The sequence below is a fragment of the Apis florea genome, unplaced genomic scaffold, assembly GCF_048593485.1.
Source record: "Apis florea isolate Af1SG1 unplaced genomic scaffold, ASM4859348v1 contig_1914_pilon, whole genome shotgun sequence".
In the NCBI taxonomy this organism is placed as follows: Eukaryota; Metazoa; Arthropoda; class Insecta; order Hymenoptera; family Apidae; genus Apis; species Apis florea.
The window spans coordinates 1,709,093-1,736,420 of record NW_028256504.1 but is presented as its reverse complement, the minus strand read 5'-3'; the positions used below and the strand labels follow the sequence as shown (position 1 = coordinate 1,736,420).

The window sequence follows — 27,328 nt, the reverse complement described above, 5'->3', positions numbered from 1 at the left end:
CAGATTATACAGATTATTGGCTACTTGCTGGAATAACTTTGGCGGGAAAATTTTCAATATGGACGCTATCATGCTTTTCCATGAAGATGCAATAAAATTTGATATTTCGTATGTATACCATTTATCTATACATATTTTATTTTTATTGGATTGTTATTGATCGTTGTTAAGTAATTCATAATATATAAATAATTCATAATATTCTTTTATATTCTATCTATTTATAATATTTCTTTATTGAAAAATTTGAAATATTAGTTTCAGAAGAATAATATTGTCTGAAACAAAATGACTGGATAGAAAGGAGAAGAAAAATATTGAAATAATATTTTCTTCCTTTTTTTTATTGTACTCCTCTTTATTAATTTTATTTTCAGAAAATTTTACCGCGCGCAATGCGGTCGATAGAGTCAGTGGTTAGTTCGTAAAAGTATTTTCCATATTCTTTAGAGCACAATTGCTTCAATTTAATTTAATTGTAACAGTTATTCGCGGAATTAAAATCAGTGTTGGTTTTAACTTAAACGAGCGAGTTAGTAGTCTTTTATTTATTTCTTTTTTTAATTATTCGTTTTTGGTATAGAATAGAATCAGTGTATCAAGAAAAAAAGGCGATCATCCATTACGCAAAGAAGTAATTACCACTTTATCTTTCATTTTAACTAAATTTTTATTCTTTCATAAAAATAGAATTTTTATTAAAGTTTCAATTTCATTTTTTATATTAGATTTTCAATTTTTATCGTTACTAGAATTTATTAGAATTATAATTCTTTATTTTATTTATTTATGTTATTTTAAAATTTGCTGTATAATCACTGCTGTGTTTTGAAGAACAATACTACAATGATAATTTATATTTTGTTAAAGGTGTCTTTGCTGTTTTCTGCTGGATCTCAATGTTGAGTATTTGTGACTGCGAGCAATGCAGTCGATAGAGTCAGTGTTTGTTTCGAGATAGTATTTTCAATATTTTTTAGAGCACAACTGCTCTAATTCAATTTATTTATAATAGCCATTCGCGAAATTAGAAGCTGTGTTTTTTCGTGAACTATAATTTAAACGCGCTAATAGTCTTTTATTTATTTTTTTTTTAAATATTCGTTTTCGGTACAGAATAGAATCAGTGCTCTTTTCAAGAACATATTGTATCCATCACGCGAAGAGGTAATTATTTTTCTATATTCTATTCACTAATATAGATTTTTGTCCTTTCTCACTTCAAATAATTAATGTATCTGCTATATTTTGAATTAAAATATTTAATTTTTTTGCAGTTTCCATCCTCCTACTTGTCTGCTTCTCAACGACTTCTCATGGATTACTGCAGCATCCATGACAATGCAGATTCTTCGCATCGAATGGTGAGTCGCATGCATTTTGATTCCTCCAGTTACTCAATCATGTCGTAGGATGAAAGGTCCGAAACGACACGGGTAACCGGTTGTATACGTAGAATTTTGCACGAGCACAGTGACCATGAGTATTTATACCCATGAATAGTAACATTTTCTGTATTTTATTTATTAGATCAGGCTAGGTTTTCTTGTGCATCGCGTTTTTGAATGGTAATCATCAATAGTAATGTTCTATTGATAATAATAAATAATATAAACTGAAAGAAATCGATAATAAGTTTTTAATTAATAAATTTTGATATATCATATTCGCAGAATCAAATATTTATGCGAGACATGTATATTTTAATTAATAATAAATGATTGAAAATGACAAGATAGCAAAGAAGTCGGACATCATCCGACTTCGTTGCAACTATTGCAGTTATAGAATTTAACTTTTATCGTTAATGCGATAATAAGTCATTTTTAATTTCATTTTGTACAATAGCGTATCACGGTGATTTAATTATTGGATTTTTGAAATATTAAAACTAATAGAACTTTATTTCTTTCGTTCAAGAATATGTGAAATTTTATGCGCAAGAAGACATTTCGCGACAGGCAGATTTCGGAACCAAAGTAACAGGTTTTTGAACATTATTTTTCGAATATATACTTTGGTAAAGGAATCGCCTGAGGTTTACTTCCATTAATAATTCAATTAGATTCACTAATTATATTCAAGTCTTGATAATTTTATTTATTTAATATTAAATTTTCAATATTTTTTATTATTAAAAATTCATTAAAGCTCATAAAACAAAAATACATAAATTAAATAATATTAGCCCGTTAGAAAAGATTCATTAATATTTTTTTAGCTCAGGATTTTCAGATTTAACCCCTTCCGTGTCCATTGCCAGGATCTCACTCACGTGCCCAGGTGCTACTTGGGTGAGAGAGAGGCAATGGGTACGATGATTTTAATTTATAAGTTTTTAACAATTTTTCAGCGACTGACGATGCGTTAATGTATCGTGCGCGACGTATTTTCCACATTATGCGTGTGGTTAGGCTGTGGAATTGCGTCGTTTCAAATACTAATTTATTTACAATTATTCATCATTATTATAATATAACATTTACGATAATAATTTTTGCCTTAATCTTATTATTTCACATTTATAATAATGATATTAAAATTTATATCATCTATCCTGATTAATAAAATCGTTTCTTTAGAAGACACTTATATTCTTTCGATTTTAAATATTCTCAATTGGAATCAAGACGTACGCGAGATTTTTTCGTGATTCACGCAATGGTCGCTAGCCATCGTCAGTCGATTTCAGGAAAATGGTACGTAAAGTTAGAGTGTGAATGCAGCGTGCCAAGCTCGGGTGTCGGAGGCGTCCCGGGACGCTTTCCCTAGTTTAGGTTTTTTGCGCCCGAGCGTTATGCGTGAGAATCGTTGGAACGAGTGTGTTGGTATGCCTGTTTTGCCAATTTTTAAATATAGGGTTAGGCAGGATAGGTAGCATATTTCTGGTATGTGTGTGTTGATTATAAGTAGGTAGGGCCGGGCAGGTTGTCACAGTCTCCGCTCGGGTAGGCGCGTTTTCGCGTGGCAACCTGTTTCAGGAAATATAATTCGAAAAGTGGAGGATGAAGCTGGAACGAGCGAAGCATGTCACTCTTCTTCGGCTTCGTCTATCGGCTTTTCGAATTCCGCGGTCGCGGTCGCGATTTCTTCTCGAAACGAACGTCGCGCTCGAGATTCCGCGCGTGTACGACGGGCAACGATCATTGCGATCGTTGATCGTCCATGCGCGCTTAGTTTCCGTGACTTAGTCTTTTTTTTTTTCTTTTTTTCTTGATTCTCGAGTAGCGAATCTCGAGCCTAGATTTAAGTTTCAGCGGGCATCGCGCCCGAAGGAGGAAGACCGAAGAGGCCCGACAAACTGTCACGAAGAGGGCTGCAACGAATGGTTTCTCATTTTTTGGATCTTGTTTCTCGGATCCAAAGAATGGGAAGTCATTGTTACTATCTTGTCACTGTGCTCGTTTTAGCAATACGTAGTGTGTGTTTTTGTATCGTCTGGCCGATGCATGCGGGCCCGTCATCCAATTTTAATGGGCAAGTCGCGATTTTTGAATTAGCGTTGCGGAAAAATAATGATCGCGTTTGTTGCGTGTTATATTTTACGCGATTGTCTTTAAATATTAATTTTTTAAATTGTAAATTAGTATAATTTCTTTTATCTAAAATTGTAAAAATATTACTTTTCATTTAATTTTTTATTAATAGCTTTGAATACATACAATAGTTTTATTTTTTTTTTTTTTTTGCATTGATGAGTAAACGCGTTTTAAAGTAGTGTTGCGTCCATGGATTATCGCGTTTTTGAATTAGTGTTGCGTATACAATTGCCCAATGTCCTTCCACAATGACTGTGGAAGATGATTCCTGAACCATTTAATGCAGTTGAAAGATCTGCATGAGAATGATTGTACAACGGCAGTCTGATATGACTGTAATGGATCCGTCATTAGTGTTGCGTACAATTGAATACGAGTGCATAAATTAGTATTAATAGAGTTGCGTGAATAGTAATCACTTACTTAAGGATATATGCTATCGGGAATCTTCATTTTTTTTTCTTTTTCTTTTTTTTTTCATTGATCGAGATTTGTAAATATATTGGTGCACTCTTCGCGGTTTGTTTTACAAATTTAGTGTATTAGTGTTGCGAAAGAGAAAAGATCCACTCATGGTTTGTTCGGGTTTATATCGAGTGGATGAATTTCATAGCCCTTCTGGCTACTTTTTCCTTCTTTTCAGCATCTCCAGGTAAACGGAACATTTGTTATTAAAAATATTATTGAAAATATATATCAAAGTAATATAGCAAGAATTTATTATGATTCGCATAAATTATAATTAGAAAATTTTTAATTTTCAAAATTATAAAAAATTATGAATTACTTAACGACATTTTGATAATTTGTTCTTTTCAAGACGTAAGTGTTCCTTTTTTTTTTATATTATTGGTTCTTTTAATTACTAATCTGATAATTACAGTTTGTTACAGGTGTGAATTGAAGAGGATGAATAAAAGAAAAAGGATTTGATCTTCATTTGATGTAAACTAAAATTATCTGTCATTGATTCGTATTAATTTTGTTTCTCTATTTCGTTTCAGGATCTATTCAGCTTTCGACGAAAGTAAGGAAAAAATATCTTTATTAGATTTAGATTTTTATATAAGTAGAATCATAGTAGGCATTCGATCATTTGGTCTGAAATTCTGATTTTTAAATGTCAACGCAAACTTCCCCGTATTGTTGTCAAATTCCTCGTGATTTATTCCCATTCTTCAACGATTCATTTATCGTTTCTAAATTCTCTCTTTCTTCTACTTCGTTCTTCTACTCTTTCTTTCATCAAATTCTTGGATACTCGACTGCCTACTTGACTGGTCATCAGTAGTCATTGTTGAGTATCTGAACATCCTTATTTGCATTTTATTTATGTATCTTACATGTAATCTAAGAGATATAAATAGGAATTATAAAAATTATATGATTTTTAATGGGCATATTAAATTAAATTTACAATGAAGGAAGGAATGAAAGTGATTGAATGAGTTATTTTCAATTAAAATAAGATACGAGTGAATATTTCATGGAAAAAGATATAATTACTTGCATGCGTAATCAAGGGTGTAAATTAGATAAATAAAATAGTGTAATTGGATAATTAATGGGTAATGCTTTGTGAGATGCTTATTTCGCTTATTTTTTTTTCCTTTTTTTTTTTGTTTACGCTTTTTAATTATTTTTCATTTTCATCCACATGAAAATGAAAAATAATTATTAAACAAAAATGCATATTTTAAATGCATTAATTTTAGATTTTATTTTCAGGTTTAGTCTTCCGCGTCGGTTTTCCTTACGATTCTTTCGTTGTTGAAAACGTATAAAAAAAATTTATGTGAAAATAATTTTTTCCGCAAAAGGAGAGAAGAATGGGTGTCCAATCTGCAACAACTTCCACGCGGTGAGACTTGGTTAAATATTATTTGATATAATTAATATATAATATATAATTACTAATTATATAGAAAATAATGTTAGGCTGATTGGCTGCAATCGCGATCATTATTTTTATAATAATCGTTAGTTTAATGATCTTTCTCAATTTTAATTATTCGACTTTATTTTTTTCAAAAGTTTTGTTTTATCATTAATGAAAAAAATTAATGGGATTTGTATTTCGGGTAAATAGTTAGATTATAATGTGTGTAGAGGGCGTAAGAAACATTTTCTTCTTTTCGAGATCGGTATTTCAGAACATGCGTCGGTTAAATCTCAAAATATGTCGCATCTAGTCTGTTCCCTGTCTTTATCTAGAGTATGAGTAATTCTAGAAATATAATTGCACGACATCTAGTGAAAATTTTATAAAGTTGCAAGGATAAGTGGTTTCCAGAAGTATCGACTAGATAGCGCTCGTGTACATGATTTTTCGTAGGCGCGCTTTCAAAATACGTAATGGAAGATTAAATATCTAATATCTAGGTAATCAATTCGTCATTTATTTTTAATCTTGAACATTTATACAATTCATTTAAAAATCTACAATTGAATAATTAATATATATATATATATATATTTCGTCGATAGTATAACAACACGCATAGTATTGCAATTTCTATTTTTTACTACTTAGGTACAATGATTGTATTCACATCCTTAAGTGATAGAATATTTTACAATAAAATTGTGCGTAGTACACCCTGTATAGAAATTGTAATTTCATTTCCGCGTTTACGACGGATTATATATGTTATGTATTTGGCCTTGGTGCGGATGCATCGGTAAATCTGAAATATTGCTTTCAAGTGTTAAATTAAGGCACTTATAAAAACCATGATGATAATAATAATTATAGCAAAGAATGTGCATCGTGCATTTCTGCAACGTAAGAAAATATTGACAATCAAATCATTGCGTGCAAGTCTTCATCAAGAATAAATTCCTTTTGTAAAACTCTTATCATTTTAATCAGTCGATTGATGAGGGCAAGTTTATCACCGGTAAAGAAAATATTCGTTCCAAATATATCTGGCCATATTATCCGGCCATCGCTCGTAATAATATTTAAAAATATTATATCGCTAAATCATAATTTCAGTCTTTTTTAATATACTACGTCAACTTTTTACCGATCTGTTAAAAATATTTCAAAATCATCATTATCTAAAGAGATCAGAAGACAAAGGTACACGATGATTCACTAGAGCAGTGTTTCTCAATCTATAAGTTGCATTATGGTGTTATAATTTTTTTCTTTTTTTTTAACTTTTAATCGTAAGGTGACCAAATATACACGTAATTTTATCTATTTCACATAATTCCAGTTACTGCTAGATTTTTGAAAATTTTACATTACAAACATTTGAATCGTGAAAAAGAATCGAAAAACGCGATTCTTTCAAAAAGATCGAGAAACGCTGCATTTGAGCCTCAAGTTTTCGCGACAGATGTCGCGTTGGAGTTATTCTACAATTGCGCAGATCCTCTCCACGCGGAATCGAATCCGCATGCGGTATCCGAATCCGAGTCGTTGTTCTGTTGCGTTTTCGAAGCGGCAGAACCGACCGCTGTCGTGGAGGTTGGTCGGCGATGCATCTGTTGACTCGATCGAGAAACTTTCCCTTGAAGAAGCGGAGTGGTCGGTTGACTGGCAGCTTGGTGTTCCCGCGACGAGCTGAAATCCTGAGCACGGCGACTTCTTCTTTTCTTGATAGGCGCGTACTTTGGTGGCGGCATCATTTTTTGATCCAACTAGCAACAAATTTGAAACAATTTTTTTTAATTTTTTTTTTTTTGCGACCCTTGGACGAGGTTTCAAGAGCAATAATATCATAATTATTTGCAATCATCGTCATTATAAAAATATCCGACGATGGATTAAAAACGAAATTATTATCTTTCTTAAAATAAGACCACGATAATTTCTCTCTACCTACGTTAATGTTAAACGAGATTCGTCGCATAATATTTATGCGTCGAAGAGGGATGGATGTGTGGTGCTTCGTCCAAGGGTTGAATAATTATAGAGGGTGGAGGGGAAGGGTGTGTGTGTGTGTGTGTGTGTGTGTGGGTATCGAGCAATTTTCGAGATCGCTCTTCCTTTCTCCTCTACCTGCACATTATCCGCCGATCCCCAACTCTTGTGTATCTTCTCGTGGTTGCTGCTGGCGCTGCTAGTTGCCACACCCAGGAACTGGCTGAACGCTTCCGTCGTGCGTTTCACGCGTACGTTCAGCGAGCCAATACGCAGGAAACCAAGATCTTTCTCTGCGTGTTCAACCAATCATCGTGTTACCGCTTTGCAATCATCCTCTCGCGCGCACTCCCTTCGATCTTTTTTCTTTTCTTTTTTTTGGTGAACTTGTCGAAAAAAAGGATACTTTTTCTTTTCCTTTTTTTTTTTTTTGGACATTAGAGATACATCGAAGATAGGTTGAAGTATTGATGAACGTTATTAAATATACAAAAATATCTATATACATCGTGTAACGTTAGATAGTTGTTCAAAAGACAGCCATACGAGGATTTGGAAAAATTTAATTATCCAGTTTATAAGTAATATGAATTGATCGAGGTCGATAGTTTTTATTTTTTCTTGTATCATCTAGTTTCTTAATCTTAATTTTCAAATCATTCGACAAGCTTACCTTTCTCTTTTTCTCTTTTTTTTTTTTTTTAAATTGCCTTTGTTGCATTTTTTCGGGATTTTTCATGTCGCATGCATCTACCGTGAAGATATCTAGGATCGAATCTAGGGGTAACTAGATAATAGGGAATATATATAATGAATGCCTCTCGCTTATATATCGTTTTCGTGGAAAATTTTTTGATACTGTAATTTATATAAGAGAATTTTTGGAAAATTAGACAAGATTTTTGTTAATTAGAGAGAGAGAGAGAGAGAGAGAGAGGTTTTTCTAAATGGCTAAAAGAAAAGTCGTGTAGATATATATCTGTATAGGAGATAGATGCATAAATTTGTAAGGGATGATTGTTCTCTCTGAGCGTAGAGAAAATTGGTAGAAGCATTTTCGTTTCAAGTTTGTTTTGTTCTTTTGATTGAATTTTTGAATCTTCCAATTCTCCCTTTCAGTCAAAAAGAATCGTCCTGTATCGAAAATGCCTACGTTGCCAATATTCTAATTCTTTTTTAAATTTCTGCATTTTCGTTCTAAAGAAATAATGCTGTGGATGGAAAAAAAAAAAAATAAAAGAAAAAAATAAATAACAGGTTTAAGAAAATTCTACTACAAAAACCGAACATTCTACCAAACATCGACGTGTACTACTATTATATTACTTCACAGAACTTCACAGAGTCGATGCATGCATTGACTAACTACCGATTAAATTAGTAAAAGTCGATAATTCCATGCGGATTATTTCTTACCTGCATGCTTTTTCCTTGCTTTTATTTCTGAAATAAAATAGAAAATCATTTGAGACTGTTTCTGTTGTGGAGATAGGGTTGGAATTCGAGGAAGAGCAAGGATTAATTAAGACACGGATACTAGACAGTCAATTAGTCATCGTGGTTAGAAGACGTGTTAGAACGACAGCTTGTGCTCGTTTTTGCAAATTGTCGTTATTCGTTAATTACGAAATAGAAGAGCTCTAATAATTTTCAGTGCTCAATAATAATAATAATAATAATTGAACAATGCAACAAATTCGAAGTTGTTATAATACGAAAAAAAAAAAAAAAAATACTCGATAAAGTTGATCCTTTGAAGAAACACAGATGTATTAATTGCGACGAGTTTTGGGAAAATTGTCAATTCGATTAAAATTTGTTTTCTTCTTATCGAAATTGATCGATATAAAATTATCAAGCACCGATCCGAATACGAACTCTTTCCGCGCCGCAACGAGTAGCTCATTATTGTTCATTAAAGACTCGATTAAAAACTCGAAATTGAAAATTGAACGGAGAGATTTCAATTTGATCGAAAATTCGTGTCGTTTCGCGATCATTATCAGCGAGAGTTTGAATCGATTTGAAAGAGTAAAACTTTCGAAAGTAACCTTTAACGGTTAATATTTCGCTAGGGAACACTAGGATCCGCTAGGGGACACTAGATTGAAATTTACTAGGAAAAACGGTACACTGCCATTTACGCCAGCTAATTTAATTTTCCTAATTATCTCGTCATTTTGAACACCAGTGTCCGCTAGCCATAATTCCCTAGACAGTTTTACCACCTCAAACGAATTCACACCCCAAGATCGAGCAACAACAATTTGTGACGTGTGTTCAATCAAAGCGAATTATTAACTGTTAATTCTGAAATTGTCGATCTAGGGAATTTAAATTCTAGTCTCTAAGTGCATCGCGTGGAAAAACATGTGGGAGTCTAGGGGAAAATCGGTCGAACGTGTCATGCTTTTCGGGTACGTGCTTTTTATTGTTACATACGCGCGCAACTGAAAGTGACAAAACTGAAGAGAAAAACATCGACTGATCATTATTAGCCGGCGATACGTGTGTGTGTGTGTGTGTTGTGTAACAGCTCGAATTCTTTTTTTTTTTTTCTCCTTTTCTCTCCACGACTCTCCCCGGCGTCAACATCGTGTTACGCGATCGGCAAAGAGCATAAACGTGTAAATCGTGCGAGATAAAATCGCGAGGCTGTTATACAATAGGAAACGTTCACACACCGCCGGCTATGGAAGGGTTAAAGTCACATCGTTTCTACGGTGCAAAGGAGAGGTTTTCAGGTACTACTGCCACTTCGATTGATCGTTCCCGAATCGTGGAGCAAATCGTTATTTTTTTTTTTTTTGAGGAACAACGCGGAGAATTATCCCGTTCTCTTCTTTTTTATTTATTTATTTTTTTTTTTTCGAAACACGCGTTGCGTCAAGGCTTCGAGAGTATCGCAGCAACGTGAGATTTACCACGCGTAAATAAATGATGTTACACAAGGTGTGATTCTTCTTCTTTTTTCTTTTTTTTTTTTTTTAATCGTGTCGAAGTATTTGTTAAAAAAGCGCAACAGTTAAAATAACAAACAACACGACATCGTTAAATGATATGTAAATATAAAAAAAAAAAAAAAAAAAACAAAAACGAATAATAAAAATCCACGCGGTGGTGCACATCTAGTCACATCTTTCGTGTTTTACAGAGAGCGATTTTACAGGGCTGGGGAAATTAATTTATAATATTTATTATAGATTCTTATGTTACGTACAAATCATACATTCTTATTTACAATATATTATTTTTCCAAAAATAATATATTTCTCGATAATATTTACACATTTTTAATTTGAAATGATGGTTCGTTTTTCGACTCGATTCTAACTGTTGGTTCGAGACGCATAAATTTTTTTTCAAACATGGTGTTACAAAGAGTATTTCGTTATTATTGGAAATTTTTAATTTTAACAACACCCGGATTTATTGGAAAACACTATGTTTGTTCACGAAAATAATATTTTCCCTAACTCGTTTTTCCCCAGCTCTGCCAGTAATAAAAACGTCACAAGAATACGTATTATACATCGATTAATATGCAATTCACAGTATCGAAAAAGCGATGATTCACGAGATTCACAAATTTCGGGAATGAACGGGTCCACCATTCGTCTAATATCGATCGATCAAAAACGAACAAAAAAAAAAAAAAAAAAAAAAACAAATAAATAGAAAAGATATTCCGCCCTCCTAGGTTAAAATTCTTCTTCTTCGAGAATCAAAGAAAAAAAAACCCTATACGACAAAAATGCGACAGATTTCGGATTTATTCAAATTGAACTCAAAGCGAAGACGATTTTAACCAAAGCGGGCAAAACGAATTATTCGGGATTCTCTCCCTCGCGTGGATGGACCCGCGGATTCTCGCGCAATACTCACGTCAGCGCCGACAAAAGTGACAGTGTTCATACGTTACTCTAAGGTGCGGCTACTTTAATCTTGCGACACAAGCGCTTTACTACTTTAGCAGAGGTGTGCTTCTGAACTTGCCTGAGCGTAGCGGCAGCAGTAATCCCTACAACAGAAGAATACTTCCAGAGCCCCGATACTCACCGAGAACAGAGGACAGATGAGGAGTGGACAGAGGATAGAGAGAGATAGACAGACAGACAGACTAGATAGATAAAGAGCCCGAAACCATGTATACCGCTGCCTCTATTTCGATATGTGTGGTGCTGGATGCTGGTACAACACCTGTCTTTACCGCCTTTTCTCTTTACTTTTCTTCCTTCTCGAGGTCGGAGGAGGAGGAGGTTGGATCAGCTTTTCGAAGCAAGCTTTCTCTCAAAGTTACGCGTGTAACTTTCGATGCTGCTGCGTGTTATTTCGCGTGTACAATGGATTTCTCGCGCGATGGTGATAAAGTAAGCGTGGATCTTTTTTTTTGGAGGGAAAAAGTTATTGGATGCTCTTATTATTGGTGAATAATGGCACAATGATTTCTTTTTTTTCGATTGTTAAATATAAACAATAAGATGATTGCTTCGAAAGTGCGAACGAATGTTTTCTCACTTTTTTTTTTTTTTTTTTTTCTTCAATGAAAAGATTGGCAAAGGTAAAAAGCTGAAAGATATTTATACTCGTGATATGTTTGAAAAGAAACGAACAAAGAGAACGAAAGAAAGTATAAAAAAAAAAAAAAACCAACAACTGCTACTTGATCCCCGAAAGAAGACTCACTGCAATAAAAGTTCTAGTCGTTCAGGAATGACAAGATGGGATGCAAACTGGTTAATGCCACGCATGCTGCCCTGCTAGGAAACTAGGAAGCAAAACGTCTTTCGAGAGGCATGCGCACGATCGAAAGGAGGAAGCTGAGCGGTGGAAAAATAGAAAGACGAGAGGACCAAGGCCGAGAGAGCAAGAACCAAAGAAGCGTATGAAAGCGTATGTGCAAATTGCGGTGTACCTTGGTGCGGTATACCTGTAATAATCGCTCTATCGAGCGTATCTGGTGATATTCTACCTCGTATATAATAATTTTATTTCCCTAGATACGTGGTATATTTTTTTTCCCCCGAGGAGGAGGGGCAAGAGGGATAGAAAATAATTAATCACCATTCAGGCCGAAAATTTCGAATTCGAATTCTTTTTTTTTTTTTTTTTTGAAATTTCGAACGAAGTCGAGGGTGTCTTCTCTAAGGAGGATTAAAATATTATTTCGGTTTGGATGATTTTTTTTTTTTTTTTTTAACTCTTTGTGGACGAATCAAGTCTCGTCGACTTAAATCCAAGTCTTGCAAGCAAGATGCTCTCACGAAATTGTACAATTTTGGTGTGTTTTTGCGAAATTTAATCACGTTAATCATTGACAGGAAAATTAATCTCGTTTAATTCACAATTGGAGACCCAACTCGTTTACCAAGAATTAAAAAAAGAAGAAATGGAACAAACGTTCGTTCAGTGTTGAAAAATTGAAGGGACGATTCTTCGTCGGAAGAAAATCAAAAAGTAACTCTGCTCGATATTGGCGATACTTCAATTATATTATCTTACCTTCCCCAACTCGACAAAAGAAATCAAAGAATCGTGAATCCCCCAAATTTTTCACCAAACACGTCCAATAATAATAATAATATTAATACAAAAACCTTTCGTTAAACCAAGAGGTGACCAAGAGTCGTAACGATATCCCGTGGCAAGCAACGATTTTAATCGAATCGGGGGGCCGGCTTTTAAAATACAATCGGAACGACAGGGGAATCCCCTCGAGTGCGTGCTCGCCTCTTAATATCGCGTAACTTTAATCGTTCGACAAGGCGACAATGCCATCTCTCGTAGGCTCGTGATAAGATCGAAAGGGAAATGTTAGATGGGTATATTCAAATCTTGCAGTTCGAGTTATATTTCTTTCCACGAATATATCATATACAGAGTGATTGTGCAGAGTTGGAGAGAATAGATTTTTGAATTGAATTTTTGAAAATAGAAATATCTGTAATGAGTGAAAATTGTAATAATTTGAATGTATAAATACATCGGACCAGTATCTAGTAGTTAATGGTCCGCGTGGCGCTAGTGTCGCCGTAGCATTAATTTCGATCGTTTTCAAGAATGCAGAAAATTTAAATTCGATTCTTCTCCAGCTTCGCGAGAATACTCTCTCGAGTTCCAACGAATATAGAAGTTTTGGGGAGGGGTGGGGGAGAAAGAAAAAATAAAAAAGGAATAATTCACTCGGCTATTTGCGTAGAAACGAGCCTCGAACATTACGAAACTTTGACGCGTCTCATTTACGATGTTGAAGATGATAAGATCTCGATCGTGGGACTCGATAACGCTCCCTCGATCACGACTCAATTATTCTACTTAACATGTGGCTTGTAATAAACAACGCACGTCCGTTTCCTTTCATTTTCTTTCTCTCTTCCGATGGTAATATTTTCAACAATTTTTTTTTCTTTTTTTCGCTCGGAAAATTTTTCTCCCCTCGCTCGAAACGAACAGTTACTTACTGCGGAAGGTGTCCTGACTGACAGCGGCCTCCTGGGAGACCAAGTATTGTCTCGCCTTCTTCCCGCTGTAGTCCCGTATCTCCTGGTTCGCAGCTGTGTGAATAAGTAAACGCGAAAAAGTAAATGGGCGGCGAGATTATGGGAAAAATATTCGAATTCTCGTTAGGTTAGGGCATCTCTGTTGTTCGTTTGAAACGTTTAATAAAAAAGATAGTTCGTTGGTTGAACGAATAATTTTTCGAAAAACAAGGTGGAAATTATTGGCAAAAGTTGATAAGTAAGTCAATAATTGGATTTTTTCTTTTGGATATGGACGCTTTTTTTTTTTTTACTTACTTTCGACTCTCAATCCAGCGTCCGATCAATGGAAAACAATCCGACGATTATTTTCCACGCCAGGGACACCGTTATTCAAGCTAGATCCAGATCTATCTTTTTTTCAACGTTACATCAACTCACCGTACACTTGGACCAACAGGTTGAAGATATTCTCATGATCGAACTGCATCGCGATATGTAACGGCGTGTACCCCTGCAAAATCGGAATGAATGATGGGATTAACGAGGCAGCAAGATTTTCCGTAAGATTTTTCCATAAACGGAATCACGTAACGAGGATCGATCCTTATAAATAAACGAGGGAAAATGTTCCATCGATGGCTTATCGCCTTCCTCCATTTTCTCTCTGGCATGGAACGACGATGGAGAGGCGGAAAAAAAAAAAAAAAAAAAAGGGAAAAATGAAGGGAAAACAATGAGGAATTAATGACATCTTATTATGAATATCACTCGGCAGCGTGCGAATCCCCCAACAATATTATCTTTGCTCGTTTTCCCGTGCACGAAACTGCGTGGATAGATTGACGCACGCGTGAATTATCTCTCAAGAGATCCCTCGCGATTTCGCAACAAATTATTCGTATCTTTTCCTTAAGCGTGGAATTTTTTTTTTTTTTTGTAATTTAAAATAGCAAAGAAAAGTGGAATATTTTATTTTTGTACTTACAAAGTTGTATCGAGTAATATCGATGATCAAGATTCTAGGGGAAACTAGAATGAGGCAAGTAATTAATATCGGTAACCGAGGAATGAATATAATAACAATTAATCGATGAATTAAATAATCTCGAGAAAGTGTAAAACTGTGTTACAAGAAGACGGATAAACTCTTTTCATCAGGGATTGCGAATAATCAAGATTCTAGGGGAAACTAGGATGAAGCAAGTAATCAATCCTTATATCGATAATCAAGGAATGAGTATAACTAATCGACGAATTAAATAATTTCGAGAAAGCGTGAAATTGTGTTATAAGAAAAACTTTTTTCACCAGAGGATGCGAATAATCAAGATTCTAGGGGAAACTAGGATGAAGCAAGTAATCAATCCTTATATCGATAATCAAGGAATGAGTATAACTAATCGACGAATTAAATAATTTCGAGAAAGCGTGAAATTGTGTTATAAGAAAAACTTTTTTCACCAGGGATTGCGAATAATCAAGATTCTAGGGGAAACTAGGATGAAGCAAGTAATCAATCCTTATATCGATAATCAAGGAATGAGTATAACTAATCGACGAATTAAATAATTTCGAGAAAGCGTGAAATTGTGTTATAAGAAGATAAACTTTTTTCACCAGGGGATGCGAATAATCAAGATTCTAGGGGAAACTAGGACGAATTAAATAATCTCAAGAAAATTAGAGATACTGAATCGATCGTTACAACTAGCTTACGAGAACTGACCTATCTCAATACGATCTATCTAGATGAAATGAAGATGAAGGGGGAAAAGAAGATAGGAATCGTGACACTCGCGTTTATACCCTTAACAACGGAGGATCGAACGTCTTTTTTTCGCGCCTCCTTCTGTCTGTCGACATCGAACGCGCGAAGAGGAGGAACGAAAAAAAAAAAAAAAAAGGAAAAAAAGAGTGGACGCCGTGAAATGGCGTGGAATCGATGTTACGCAAAATCGTGGTGGTGGTATCACGTTATCTGGCAATTAGTATCTCGTAGAGGGCGGCAGGTGAGAGAGAGAGAGAGAGGACCACTTTTCCACCGGCGGCAGGAAACAGCTGCCAACCATTTTCGATCGTCTCGTTCGTTCGGTTTCACAGAGAGATATCAACAATACGCGATCGACTAACGCGGTGCAGGTATCGATAACACCGATAAATTAATAATTCAGCAGCTCCTCGGCCCTTAAGATTTTGATCTTTTGAATAATTTAACAGCCTGGCCCAACAGAAATATGATAAGGAGGTGAAGCTGCGAGGAAAAAGAATGGGTACAAAGTCTTGGGAGTTAAGGATGCTTTATCAAGCATTTTTGGCCGAAGAGAAAATCAATCGAAATCGCCCTTCTTCTTGAAATTTTTTCAATTTTTTATGCGATCATCATTAAAAAAGAGAAATTTCTAGAGAATTTAAAAGGTTATGATGGCGCGACACTAGCGCCACGAGAGAGAGAGGCTATCGGTCTATAGACTATATTCGTTCATTCACTTGTTCGATTAAATTACTTACCTTTACTTTTCTCATTTTCGCGCGTAATGAAAATTCTAATTTCTTATTCGTCGCATGAACGACGGGCGTCAATCATGGCGGCCGAGGATAAAAATCGCGCGGCCTTGAAATATCGTATGCAAACTCGGTACACACGAAAGCGAGCTGCGGGCACGTAGCCGCCGTTCACGATGTCCCGGCTCGATAAGTGCGACAAATTGCGCGTAATTGTGTGCGTGCATCGGTCATTATCCGATCCCCGATCCGATGGATCGGGTTTTCATCCACGATCCTCGATAATTTCTAAATAAAATTTAAACTACTACTCGTCTCGTCCAATCTCGACAACAGATTGTTCAGAGCTGACCATTTCATACCATTCTCCGTAAAAACGGTGAAAAGTAAATTGTTGAAAATTTCAAATCTCTTTTTCTCGTTTCACGGATTAATAATATTGGATATAATCGACAAATTTTTCGACCCGTTAAATTTTTAAGCTAAGAAAAAAAATCATCTCCATCTTAATTCGTGTAATAAAAATCCTATTTTATAGAAATATCGAGTAAATTCACAACAGTTCACAATCTCTCGTCAAATCTAAAACATCCGTATAAAATAAAATAAATTAAATATCAGCATCTCCAATAAACAGATCTCCCTCCCTCTCTTTCAATAACGTTATGTTCCTCCGATAAACAGCGGTGACAAATGCTGTGAAAACCGCGGCATCATACGCGGTGCGCCGTTATCGAAACGAGGCGCGCGCCACCACGGTTGAAAGGAAAGAAGAGAAAGAAAAGGGGGGGAGGGGTGCCGCAACGCGAGAGAGGAAGAAGGACAGAGGCTTTATTCGAAAGGGTGGCCCTAATTTATTTCGCTTTAAAGTTCCCCGGCACGCGTATAGGTGTAGGAATAGGAAATGGGGTGGCTCTTTGTCGGAGTCACCCTTTCTCGACTCCAATAGCGCGCGACACGTGTGCCCTCGCGACAAGTGGCGCGACACACGCACGCTCTCTCTCTCTCTCTCTCTCTCACCCCTTCCTCCTCCATATTTCGTCCCTCCACCCTCACCCCTCTTTATACTTTCGACGATATTTTAAAGTAGCATTGTAGCCCGACACGAGGAGTCACCGAGACAATATCGCGCAGTCACCACCCCCCTTTTTCCCCCTATTTTTTTTCCCCCCTCCTCCTCGCTCTCGTCTCGTCTCGTCTCGTCTCGTCTCGTCTTCCTAGGAGCAGGAGCATATTTTTCCTCTTCCTCTTCTCCTCCCGGGCCGAGTTTTCGCGCGTTTAGCGAGAGAAGGGAGGGAGGGTGGGGAGGGAGAGAGTTTGGGAAACGGGACAGCTGCCGGCCACCAATATCGCACACGCGTATATCACCCGTTGAGGATTTTCCATTTTAATATTTTTCCTCTACACTCGAGCCGCCTTCACGAGGAGTTAAATCATAACGGGGGGGCGCCCCGCTCGGCCGAGATTCCGACATTTTGTATATTTCGACAGCCCTTGGATATTGGCTCTTATAAGCGTATGGATTCTATCCTTTTTTGGGGGGGGGAGGGGTGGCGCGAGATAGATGTTGCTATTTCTGATTTTTTTTTTTTTTTTTTTGTTTTTTTGTCAGAGAAGTTTCTTCCAAGGTTTTTCCAAGCGAATAATTGGACGAGTATTCTTTTTTTTAATAAGGTGAGAATGTATATATGGTTTATAAATGGTGTTCGAAAAAAAGGAAAAAGTTGTTTGAAACTTTCTTTTTTTCCTTTCGTTAACGTTGCGAGAATTTTTTATCGTGAAAAGAATATGACTGATAACAGAAATATCGGATTCTGAATCCTACTTACACAATAATAAATGTGCAAATATCAATTAAACGAAGAATCCTATATAGTTTCTGAATTAAATCAAACGGGTGATTGAAACGGGTCACCCGGTATACTTTCCAGTATATCACAGATAGTTAATATACAAATATCAAGTGAACCAAGAATATTATATTGTTCCAGTTTCTGAATTAAATTAAACGACTGATTGAAGTGGATCACCCGGTATACTTTCCACGAGAATAAACTCTAATTACTCTGCATTCGTCTGAAATGGATCACCCGGTACAATTACTCGCAATAACAAACGTGTAAACGTCGAACAAACTACACTGCCAGTCTTCTGAAATCAAATTGAACGCGATGGAAATGGATCACCCGGTATACTTTCCACGAGAATAAACTCTAATTACTCTGCATTCGTCTGAAATGAACACTACCCAGTATACAAGTGTCGAATAAACGAAGAATACTGTACCGCTTCAAACGGGTCACCCGGTATACTTTGCACCCTAATTACGCTGCACTCGTTTGAAATGGATCACCCGGTACAATCACTCGCAATAACAAACGTGTAAACGTCGAACAAACTACACTGCCAGTCTTCTGAAATCAAATTGAACGCGATGGAAATGGATCACCCGGTATGCACGAGGGATCCCGCCGATGTCTCGAGGGTCTGGCTGTGGGATCGGCATTGTCGTTGGCTGTCGTACGCCCGGCAAGGATGCAGGCGCCACACGGGCGGCTTTACGGGGGCCCCATGGGGAACGGGGCACCGTTTTTTGCGGGGATTAAATGCGAGCCGATGCCGCGATAAGCCGTAGAAAACTACGCTGGAAGCGGTACCGGTGACAGATTACGCTCGTGACTACGGATCCGCCACGTACCCGGCGACATCTTGCGCTCGACGATGGACCGATCGCGCTAATTTCGTACGTAATTTCGTCGAACGAGGGGCCAATAATATTCGATAAAATCGTCTTGGAGTCGAACATGATTCTGAAATGTTTTGGAACGCAACCCCCTCTTTTTTTTTTTTTTTTTTAATGATTTTTTAATTGGATCGGAGAAATTAATTGCTGTCGCGCGATTTGAGCGAGAAATAAATAGGATGAATTAAAATCTTTGTTCGGGTTACGTTGTAGGTTGTGCGATTTTTCATTTTTATGCGAGGGAGTTTTTAAAATTTTCTAAAACCAAAGGAAATTCTTTCGCATTGAATAAGTTGACAGCAACTTTTTAATTATACCTAAAAATTCCATTTCCATTCCATTTCCTTCAATTTCGATTCTAACTTTTGATAAATCTCATTTGCGTCGATAAGAGTGAAATCAAAAAAAAAAAAAAAAAAAAGAAAAAGAAAAAAAATCTCGAAATATCTAGTCTCTTAAATCTTTCTTCTCGAATTCGCTTGATCTTAAAAATAAAAAAAGAAAAACTTCGTTTTTCTTTCTTTCTTTTCTTTTGTCGCGTAAAAACAGAGATGGAATCCTCCCGGATTCGAAGCGGTTGGGATAAGGCATCGGATCGGATATTACACGGGTTGAAGTTACCAAGGGCGAAAAGAAGGAAGGCGCCCTGCGTTTTTCCCCTCTTTTTTTTTCATTTGGCGGGTGGGGGAGCGTTGAAGCGATCGAGGGGCAGAGGAGGGGAAGGGGGACTAAGCCGCAGAAAACTACGGCGAGAGTGGTGGCTGTGACAGATTACGCCGTGCCGCACGATTCACCGTCTGCCGGATGGAAAGGAGGGGGAAAAGGAGGGAGGAGGAGGGAAAAAAGAGAGGTATAGAGAGGATCCATTCCGGAGTGGATTAGCCCCGGGCCGACGTTGTTGGTACCTAACACGGATACACGCGTATTTATTAAATCGAGCACTAATCCCCGAAAACAGAGAGTCTGGCGTATTTCGGCGGACATGGGAGACGTTTTAAAAGAATCGAACCTATTTTCGAACGACGCTTCTTTTTTCACACACACAGCTTTCCTTTTGTCCATCGATGGCGATACTTTTTATTTATATTCTTCGACAGGACCTAACCTCTTCTTCCCTCCCTCCCCCCCTCCCCCTTTCTCTTTCTTCCTTTCTCGTTCTCTGTCTTTGTCTGTTGCGAGTACTTAACCTTTTTTCGCTATTTTTTTTTTTTTAATCCAACTTCCTCTTCTTCTTTTCCTCTTTCTCTTTCGTCTTAAACGTTCTCTATCTTTATCTATAGCGAGTATTTAGTATTTTTTTGCTATTTTTTTTTTTTTTTTAATCCAACTTCCACTTGATGATTACACGAATTTTGATACATGTTGATTTTCCATCGATCAAGGATGAACGACCTAACCTATCTTTTTTCCTTTAGCGACTTACTCCTCCATTCTCCCTTATTTTTCCTTTGATCCTGAACTTCAACTCGATAATTTGATCGATTATTTCAAGCAAACTCAATCGTGCAACGTCGTAATCTTTCAATAAGAAAATCGATAAAAATTTCAAAAATAAAATCAAAAGATGAAAAATAAAATGGACGAATAAAAAAATATGATTCTGATGAAATGTTTTGGAACGCAACCCCCTCTTCTTTTTTTTTTTTTTAAATAGGATCGGGGGATGTTGTCGCGCGAGAAATAAATAGGATGAATTAAAATCTTTGTTACGTTGAGTTTCCTTTCCTTTTTTTATTTTCCTCCTCTCAATTCGTTCCAATTATTCAAGTAAGTAGAAGCGCTCGATCCCCCATCGCCGCTCATCGATCCATCCGAGTGGAACGTGTGCTGCTGCGGTAGTTCAACGAGCGTTTGTCGCGAGCCGCTAACGAGCAACCCACCCCCCCTCCCCTCCCCCGCCTCCTCTTTTCTATCTCCAACCGTCTTCCACCTCTTCCCACCGCGAACAGAGGGCGCTCCAGCTTATATAAGTCTTATAAAGAGCAAAGCGGCGGACCACACACATCCGATCCTATCTCGCGAGCCTCCTCTCGCTGCGTTGCGCCATTCCCTCCCTTTGCAGCCCGAGAGATGCAACCCGCACGAATCTCTCTCTCTCTCTCTCTCTCTCTTTCGCACGCCGACCACTTTCAGAGATCACGGTAGATAGATATCGCGTGGTTCGCGATTTATTCACCTCTCCCCCTTTTTATCGATACCTCCCCTTTCTCTCTCTCTCTCTCTGTCTGTCTTTCATGCGCTTTTATTTATTTAGAGTAAGCTAATGGAAGTTGGAATTATGGAGAGTTAATCGAAAAGTTGCTCGATTGAGAAGGGATTGTTCGAGATGAAAAATTATTAGAAAATGTATGTAAAGTTTGCTCGAATCGAGGCAATAATATAAACAAACTGGCCGATCCTTGTTTACGCGTTTTCGACAATTTTGATTTATGAGAACTTACCCCGTTCTGAACGGCAGATTGGCAGGGCGCGGTCACCAGGGAAACAGAGGACAAGATTAGAATCGAAATTTTAAATATTAATTGTAAAAAGAGTGAGTTTATCGAAATAGAAGAAAATATATATTTTCATTCGCTTACCGAAGTTTCATTGACACTCTTGATGTAATCCTTGTAGGTGCCAGCGATCAACTTGACGATATTCTCGTCCCCGTGCTTGGCCGCCCAGTGCAACGCCGTCTGTAACACCGCCAACAACATCAACAAACAACAAACAACAACAAGACAAGACGAGAACGATGAATCGTGCTCCTCAAACTTTCGACCGAGGAATTATATCATCCCTCCCGCCCCCAAAATAAAAGCTGATTAACAGGGGGAGGGAGTTTAAAGCGTTTGGAGAAGGTAAAAAAAAAAATAAGCGAACGACGGAAATTTACGGGCGACTCGAATATTTGGGAAAAATGGCGCGCGGCGGCCCGGTTGTAGACACGACGCGAGCAGCTGTAACGTATTTTCAGCCGGCGGTGAAATATTCGCGAATTAAGCGACGGCCACGGGAACGAATGGCGGATGAATGGCGACGTCGGACACCACTCGAGATGGGGGGCACGCTTTGAGGGCAGTCGATCATCGGATCCGCGAAACCAAAGGGGAATCGTTTCCGAGAGTTACTTTCACGATTATCAGGGCGGCCAATGGTGCAGAGAATCAATAATTTTGGTGGAGAAATTTTGGGTAAGAATTAAGAAAAGTGTGATAAATTACTTTTTCGAGTGAGGATTTTGCACAAGAGAAAAGCGTGCTGTGCATTGTAAGGTAAGACGATCGGTGAGGCGACACTAGCGCCACGTGACCATTAACTAGTTGGTACTTAATACGTGTGTTATTACGTATTATTGTTCGTTTATTTATTATATATGTGCATTTTTCAAAGTATTTATCGACGATGCTACTTTTTTGTATTGTTACGTAATTCACGCCGATTCAACGAAGGAATTTTAGAAATTATTACGAATTGATTCTGAAATATCTTTCTCTCAGGGAAGGAACGGGTGGATTCTTGGCTCTGATTCAGACGAACGATGTCGCTCGTCAAGTTTGAAGAATTACAAAAATCAAAATTTGTTCTCGTCGGAGGAAAAAAAGCACTCTGGATTTCGGGAGTATCTCTAATTTTCACTTTTATATTCAATTGCGGATATCCTATTGGAGTGTCTCATTATCCAATTACCAATTACCCTGATTAACTCTGAAATAGAAGGAAGACATTCATTCGTATTTTTCTCCAAACCTCCCCCCCCCCAAAAAAAAAGAGGAGAAGAAAGATTTCAACCGAACCAAGACTCGGCAATTGTCCTTAAATTCTCGAGCACCAGAAAAACCATACTTCACCATATTTTCGCAAAAACCTAAAAAGCTCGGGTATGCATATTTCGCTCGGCGACGATTAATCAACGAATTGGAAGGAAACAATTTCCTTCCACAACATTTTAATTTAAAATCTAGCACGAGGGATGGAAATAACCGGCGGGGGTAAAAAAAAAAAAAAAAATGTTAAATAGCCGCGTTTTTTTAAAACAACAGCAGCGGGCGCGTGCGCCCGATCCTCCGTTTAAACGTTGAGTTATATCCGGTCTGGCTTGCTTTGACATCGAGAGTTCGTTCAAATAGCCCCGGCTATTTCCATATACCGGGTTATCCCCGACCCGGCTGGATTATTTCGAGCATATACGTTATTATTCTTTGCAAGTTAGCCGTGACGGCTCGTAAATTTAATGGCCGCGGGCAGGTCTCGCAAAAACGCGCGGACACGCGCGCGCCATTCGTCCGTCCGCGCTTAAATGTCGGTGTCGCGTGGAACCGCGTCGTATCACGACGACAGAGAGCGGCGTTGTCGATGCCCGGCTAACACGCGCCCCTCTACTCCCCCCTCCCCGCCCACGTTTCGTTAAACGTGTACGCGAAAATGGATTATTTCCTGGATAATCGAGCCACAGGCTGATTTTTCGTGTATAAACACACGTGTTACATACGTGTTTCTCGGTAACGGTGCGGGAGGAGCATCAGGTGTTTTGGAAAATTTGGAAAACGAGGATGGGCTTTGGTTGGTTTTGGGTTTTGGAAAATAGACGATAACACGATTTGCATGCGCGCAAATGTTTGCGCATAATTTATTTGATTGGAGATGTTTAGAAATTTTAAAAGATTTTTTTGAGGAAAACGAGGAAAATTGATGGGAATGGTACCCTAGGACGAGCACTCACATATTTTTGTTTCCATTATTTCATTCCTTCGTCTCACAAACTTCGCTAAACATAATTTCCCTCGATTTATAAAAATCTACTACACACATTTATTCCCCACCCACGATTTTTGAATCACTCGCTCATAATTTCCCCCATCCAACAATCCCCTACGTTTTACCTTCGTCCCCAAAAGAAAAGCCAACCGCAAGAAAGCGGATCCACGAAGCTTCGGGGGAAAAAACGGAGACGACGAGTCAAAAAGAAAAGGAAAAAAAAAAAAAAAAAAAGAAGAAGGAAAAACGAGATGTCCGTTGGCATAACATCCAGGAAGAAGCAGGATTATTCCTGGTTGTAGGGTTGTCCGCTAAGAGAGAAATATAGTATCCGCGTCGGGGGGGATATAAGCAGCCGGCATGTATTTTAATTCCATAAAGTCCGCGTCCCGAGGGTGGATTAAAAATAGTGTCCAGGTCTCGAGATTCGCGCTGGGCCGAGCGTCACGGAAGGCCGGACTCCGCGTCCACCTGATCCACGCGGAGCGAGAGAGAGAGAGAGAGAGAGAGAGACAGAGAGCGCCCTCTACCTCGGACCTCGTCTGCGCCGGTAGAGAGACAACTACTTGCAGGCCACCTCATTAGCGGTGGAAAAACTCATCCTAACGAGGCCACGTTACCTAATGACGCGCGCGCCATCTCTTTCGTGTATGCCTATTTACCCCTTGGCCGTGTGCGCGCTCCTCCCCCACCCCTCCTCCGTGTGCTGTGCGTGTGTGCGTGCGTGTGTGTGGCCACGTGTGGGGTGCACCTTGTGCGCCCACTGGCCCTGTACGCGCTCGCTCCACAGCGAGCAAATTAACGAGCGGACGCACCGTGGACGATATACGACCTCCTGCTTGATATTAGAGGCACGTGGCGCCAATACCGTTGCTCAACCTGCGTTCATCGAAATTCGAGATCGTTAAACCGCTCGATAAACGAGGATTACGTGGACGGATCCTCGTTTTTATTATTAAAGGAGGATCCGTGGCGAGTTTTCTTGTAAAAGTATTTGGAATCTTTGTTTTTTTTTTTTTTTTTTTTATATTGATACTACTCGAGTAACCGATGCGGTTCAATGTAATAAAATTACACGGGCGATGAGTCATTTCGAGAGGGAGCATGGTCGAGATTATGATCTATCGTGGATTATTACGCGATAGCGGAGGATACAAGACCCGGCCGGACAAACAACACGGTGACAACGGGATGCGAGATTCGAGGAAGAAGGCGCGATGAATCTCGTTTACGCGCGGCACAAAGGAACGTGGCGAATGCTGCTAATCAAGATTAGGATCGGACGCAGCGGCCGCGCTTGATCACTCTCGTGTTCGTGGAGGCGAGGAGGAGGAGGAAGCAAGAATCCGGTGGTGAAATTACACGGGGAAGGGAGGAGAAAATGAATTTTTACGGTAGCCAGCCGACTACCCTCTGAGAGAGGGGCCATCAGCGCGGTGTCTCCTCTACGCTATAACGTTATAACGCTGCAGCGACCTGTCTACTTGCACGGCCTGCTAACGAAGTTTTATGAAGCGCGATAGCTACGCCATCCCGTCGACTTTGGCGCTCCTTAATTTGTGAACGGTGCGCGCGCATACACACACCGTGCGTCGCCGAAACAACCGCGATATATCTTCGCCTCCTCTCACGGTAGCCCCGTCGTCTTCTTTACCGTCCATCCGTGTTCGTCATGCGTGAGAAATGTCTCGATATCTGCCTAATTTTTCGTCTCTTTTTTCTTCTTTCTTTCGAGAGATTATTCAAACTATCGAGAAAAAAAGATCTCCACTTCAGACGCTTTTATATTTTATAATTTGAATGTTGAAATTTCATTCAAGACTGGAATTATTTCGATATCCAACTTACTTAACTATCATCTTAACTACTCGTTTATTAAATTAATATTACGAGAAATGGATTCCATGCCTAATCGAGGTTTAAATACAGATCGTCGTTTTTTCAGATCCGTGCGAAAACAAACGTGTCCTTTCTTTCTTACCGGCGAGAACAAAACACTATGAAAAAAATGCCAATAAAAATGGGAAAAAAGACTGAACGTACACAACCTCCTCTTGCTCCCGCACCCAAGGTCACCTTGTACGCGCGAAACTATGTACAAACCGTGGTGTGTGTATATATAGTTGTCTCTTCCTTCTCTGTGGGTACTGATTAAGCCAGCCGGGTGGAGACTCGGCGGAGTAGGAGGAGAAGGAGGAGAAGGTCCTCTCGCCAGCAACAACGGCAGCCAGCTACCGCGGCCTCTGATGTATGCGAGCGATACAGATATCTCGTGGAAGGAATTTGCGTTGAATTAGCGTATAATCGGCGGGCCGATCTGCTCATACGGAATCCCGCTTACACGTGTCCCGAGAGCTGTATTCTCTGCGCGAACACAATATTTAGTGGCCGTCTCCTCTCCCTTTCGGCTCCCGTGGGATCCTTCCGCTGGTATGTCCCCGATCCCCAAATTTTTGCACCTGGGGAGGGGAGGGCAGGGAAATCTTCGCGGCAAGCTGATTAAAAGCGCCACTATCGCGCCGCGATCTGGCATTCCTGGTGTTAAGACCTGGCGATATTTGGCCAGGATTTTTTTGGCTTCGAACATTAATTGGGATCCTTGTTAAGGGATGATACGGAGACGATATGGAAGATTTTCCGTAACGTTAGGATGCATTCGACAATATCAAAAATCATATTAAAAAATCTAATAGAAACAACGTTACCTCGTTGATTATTCGAGCATTTCAATTCGCTCGAAGTGGGAAGTAACTTAAACTTTGTTCGAAACTTTTCGACCCAAGCGTTTAAAAAAAAGAAAAATTTATCCATCCCTTTCCTCGAATCGAAGATACTTCCAAGATCCTCGGGGAAGAAATATCGCGATGGCGGCCGATCAAGATACAAATTGACGAAGCTGTGCGGGGACCGCTGTAACAGGCTGGTCCGCGAATAATCGGAGACGTCTTTGTTTCCCCGGAATCTTTGGAGGAGCTCGGCTCCCTTAACTCGCTCGCTCATCTCGACGTGGAAGCCGGTTCCTATAACCTCTCTCCTTTCTTTCTCTCTCTCTCTCTCTCTCTCTCTCTCTCTCTCTCTCTCTCTCTGTTGTTTGGAACTCTCGTGGCCGTTCGCGGTGGGTCGTGGAGATCGTTTGTGGCGATTCGATCTCTCGAAAGTCGATTCCGGGAAATCGAGGGGGGGACGTTGGGCGCGTGTCTTCCGACGGAGGGTGGAGGGGAGGGGAGAGAGGTGGAAGGAGTCACGTGTACGGCGTCGAGATGTCAGATCTGTCGGGCGCGTGCTCGATGGCGCGTGTCCTCGCCTGTTGATCACCTCTCGAGTGGTCTATTGCTCGAGGCTGCCAAGTCTCGAGATTCGATCTATTAGTCACGGCTTTCTCAGTACTGCAGAAAGGATCGATTCGAGGCGTCGAAAGTTAATGGGGATATGAAGGAAAGGTAAAGAG

General features: G+C 38.8%; 1 protein-coding gene across 7 annotated transcripts in view; it reads right to left on the bottom strand.

Moving 5' to 3' along the window:
* Nucleotides 1–5,918: 5,918 nt before the first annotated feature.
* sowah (ankyrin repeat domain family member sosondowah) overlaps nt 5,919–27,328 on the bottom strand; it is a 129,987-nt gene continuing 108,577 nt past the window's right edge. For 4 of the 7 annotated variants that reach the window (XM_086913240.1, XM_086913246.1, XM_086913249.1 and 1 more), the window contains 6 exons: nt 21,720–21,818; nt 14,334–14,406; nt 13,875–13,967; nt 8,830–8,856; nt 7,552–7,706; nt 5,919–7,190 (listed from right to left, as the gene is read on the bottom strand). In XM_086913240.1, coding sequence (XP_086769366.1) covers nt 6,906–7,190; nt 7,552–7,706; nt 8,830–8,856; nt 13,875–13,967; nt 14,334–14,406; nt 21,720–21,818 — 732 coding nt within the window. In that variant the 3' untranslated portion in view covers nt 5,919–6,905. Of the gene's footprint in view, nt 7,191–7,551; nt 7,707–8,829; nt 8,857–11,409; nt 11,435–13,874; nt 13,968–14,333; nt 14,407–21,581; nt 21,674–21,719; nt 21,819–27,328 lie in introns of those variants that run through there. The other 3 variants (XR_015293660.1, XM_086913251.1, XM_086913247.1) reach the window with 3 other exon arrangements.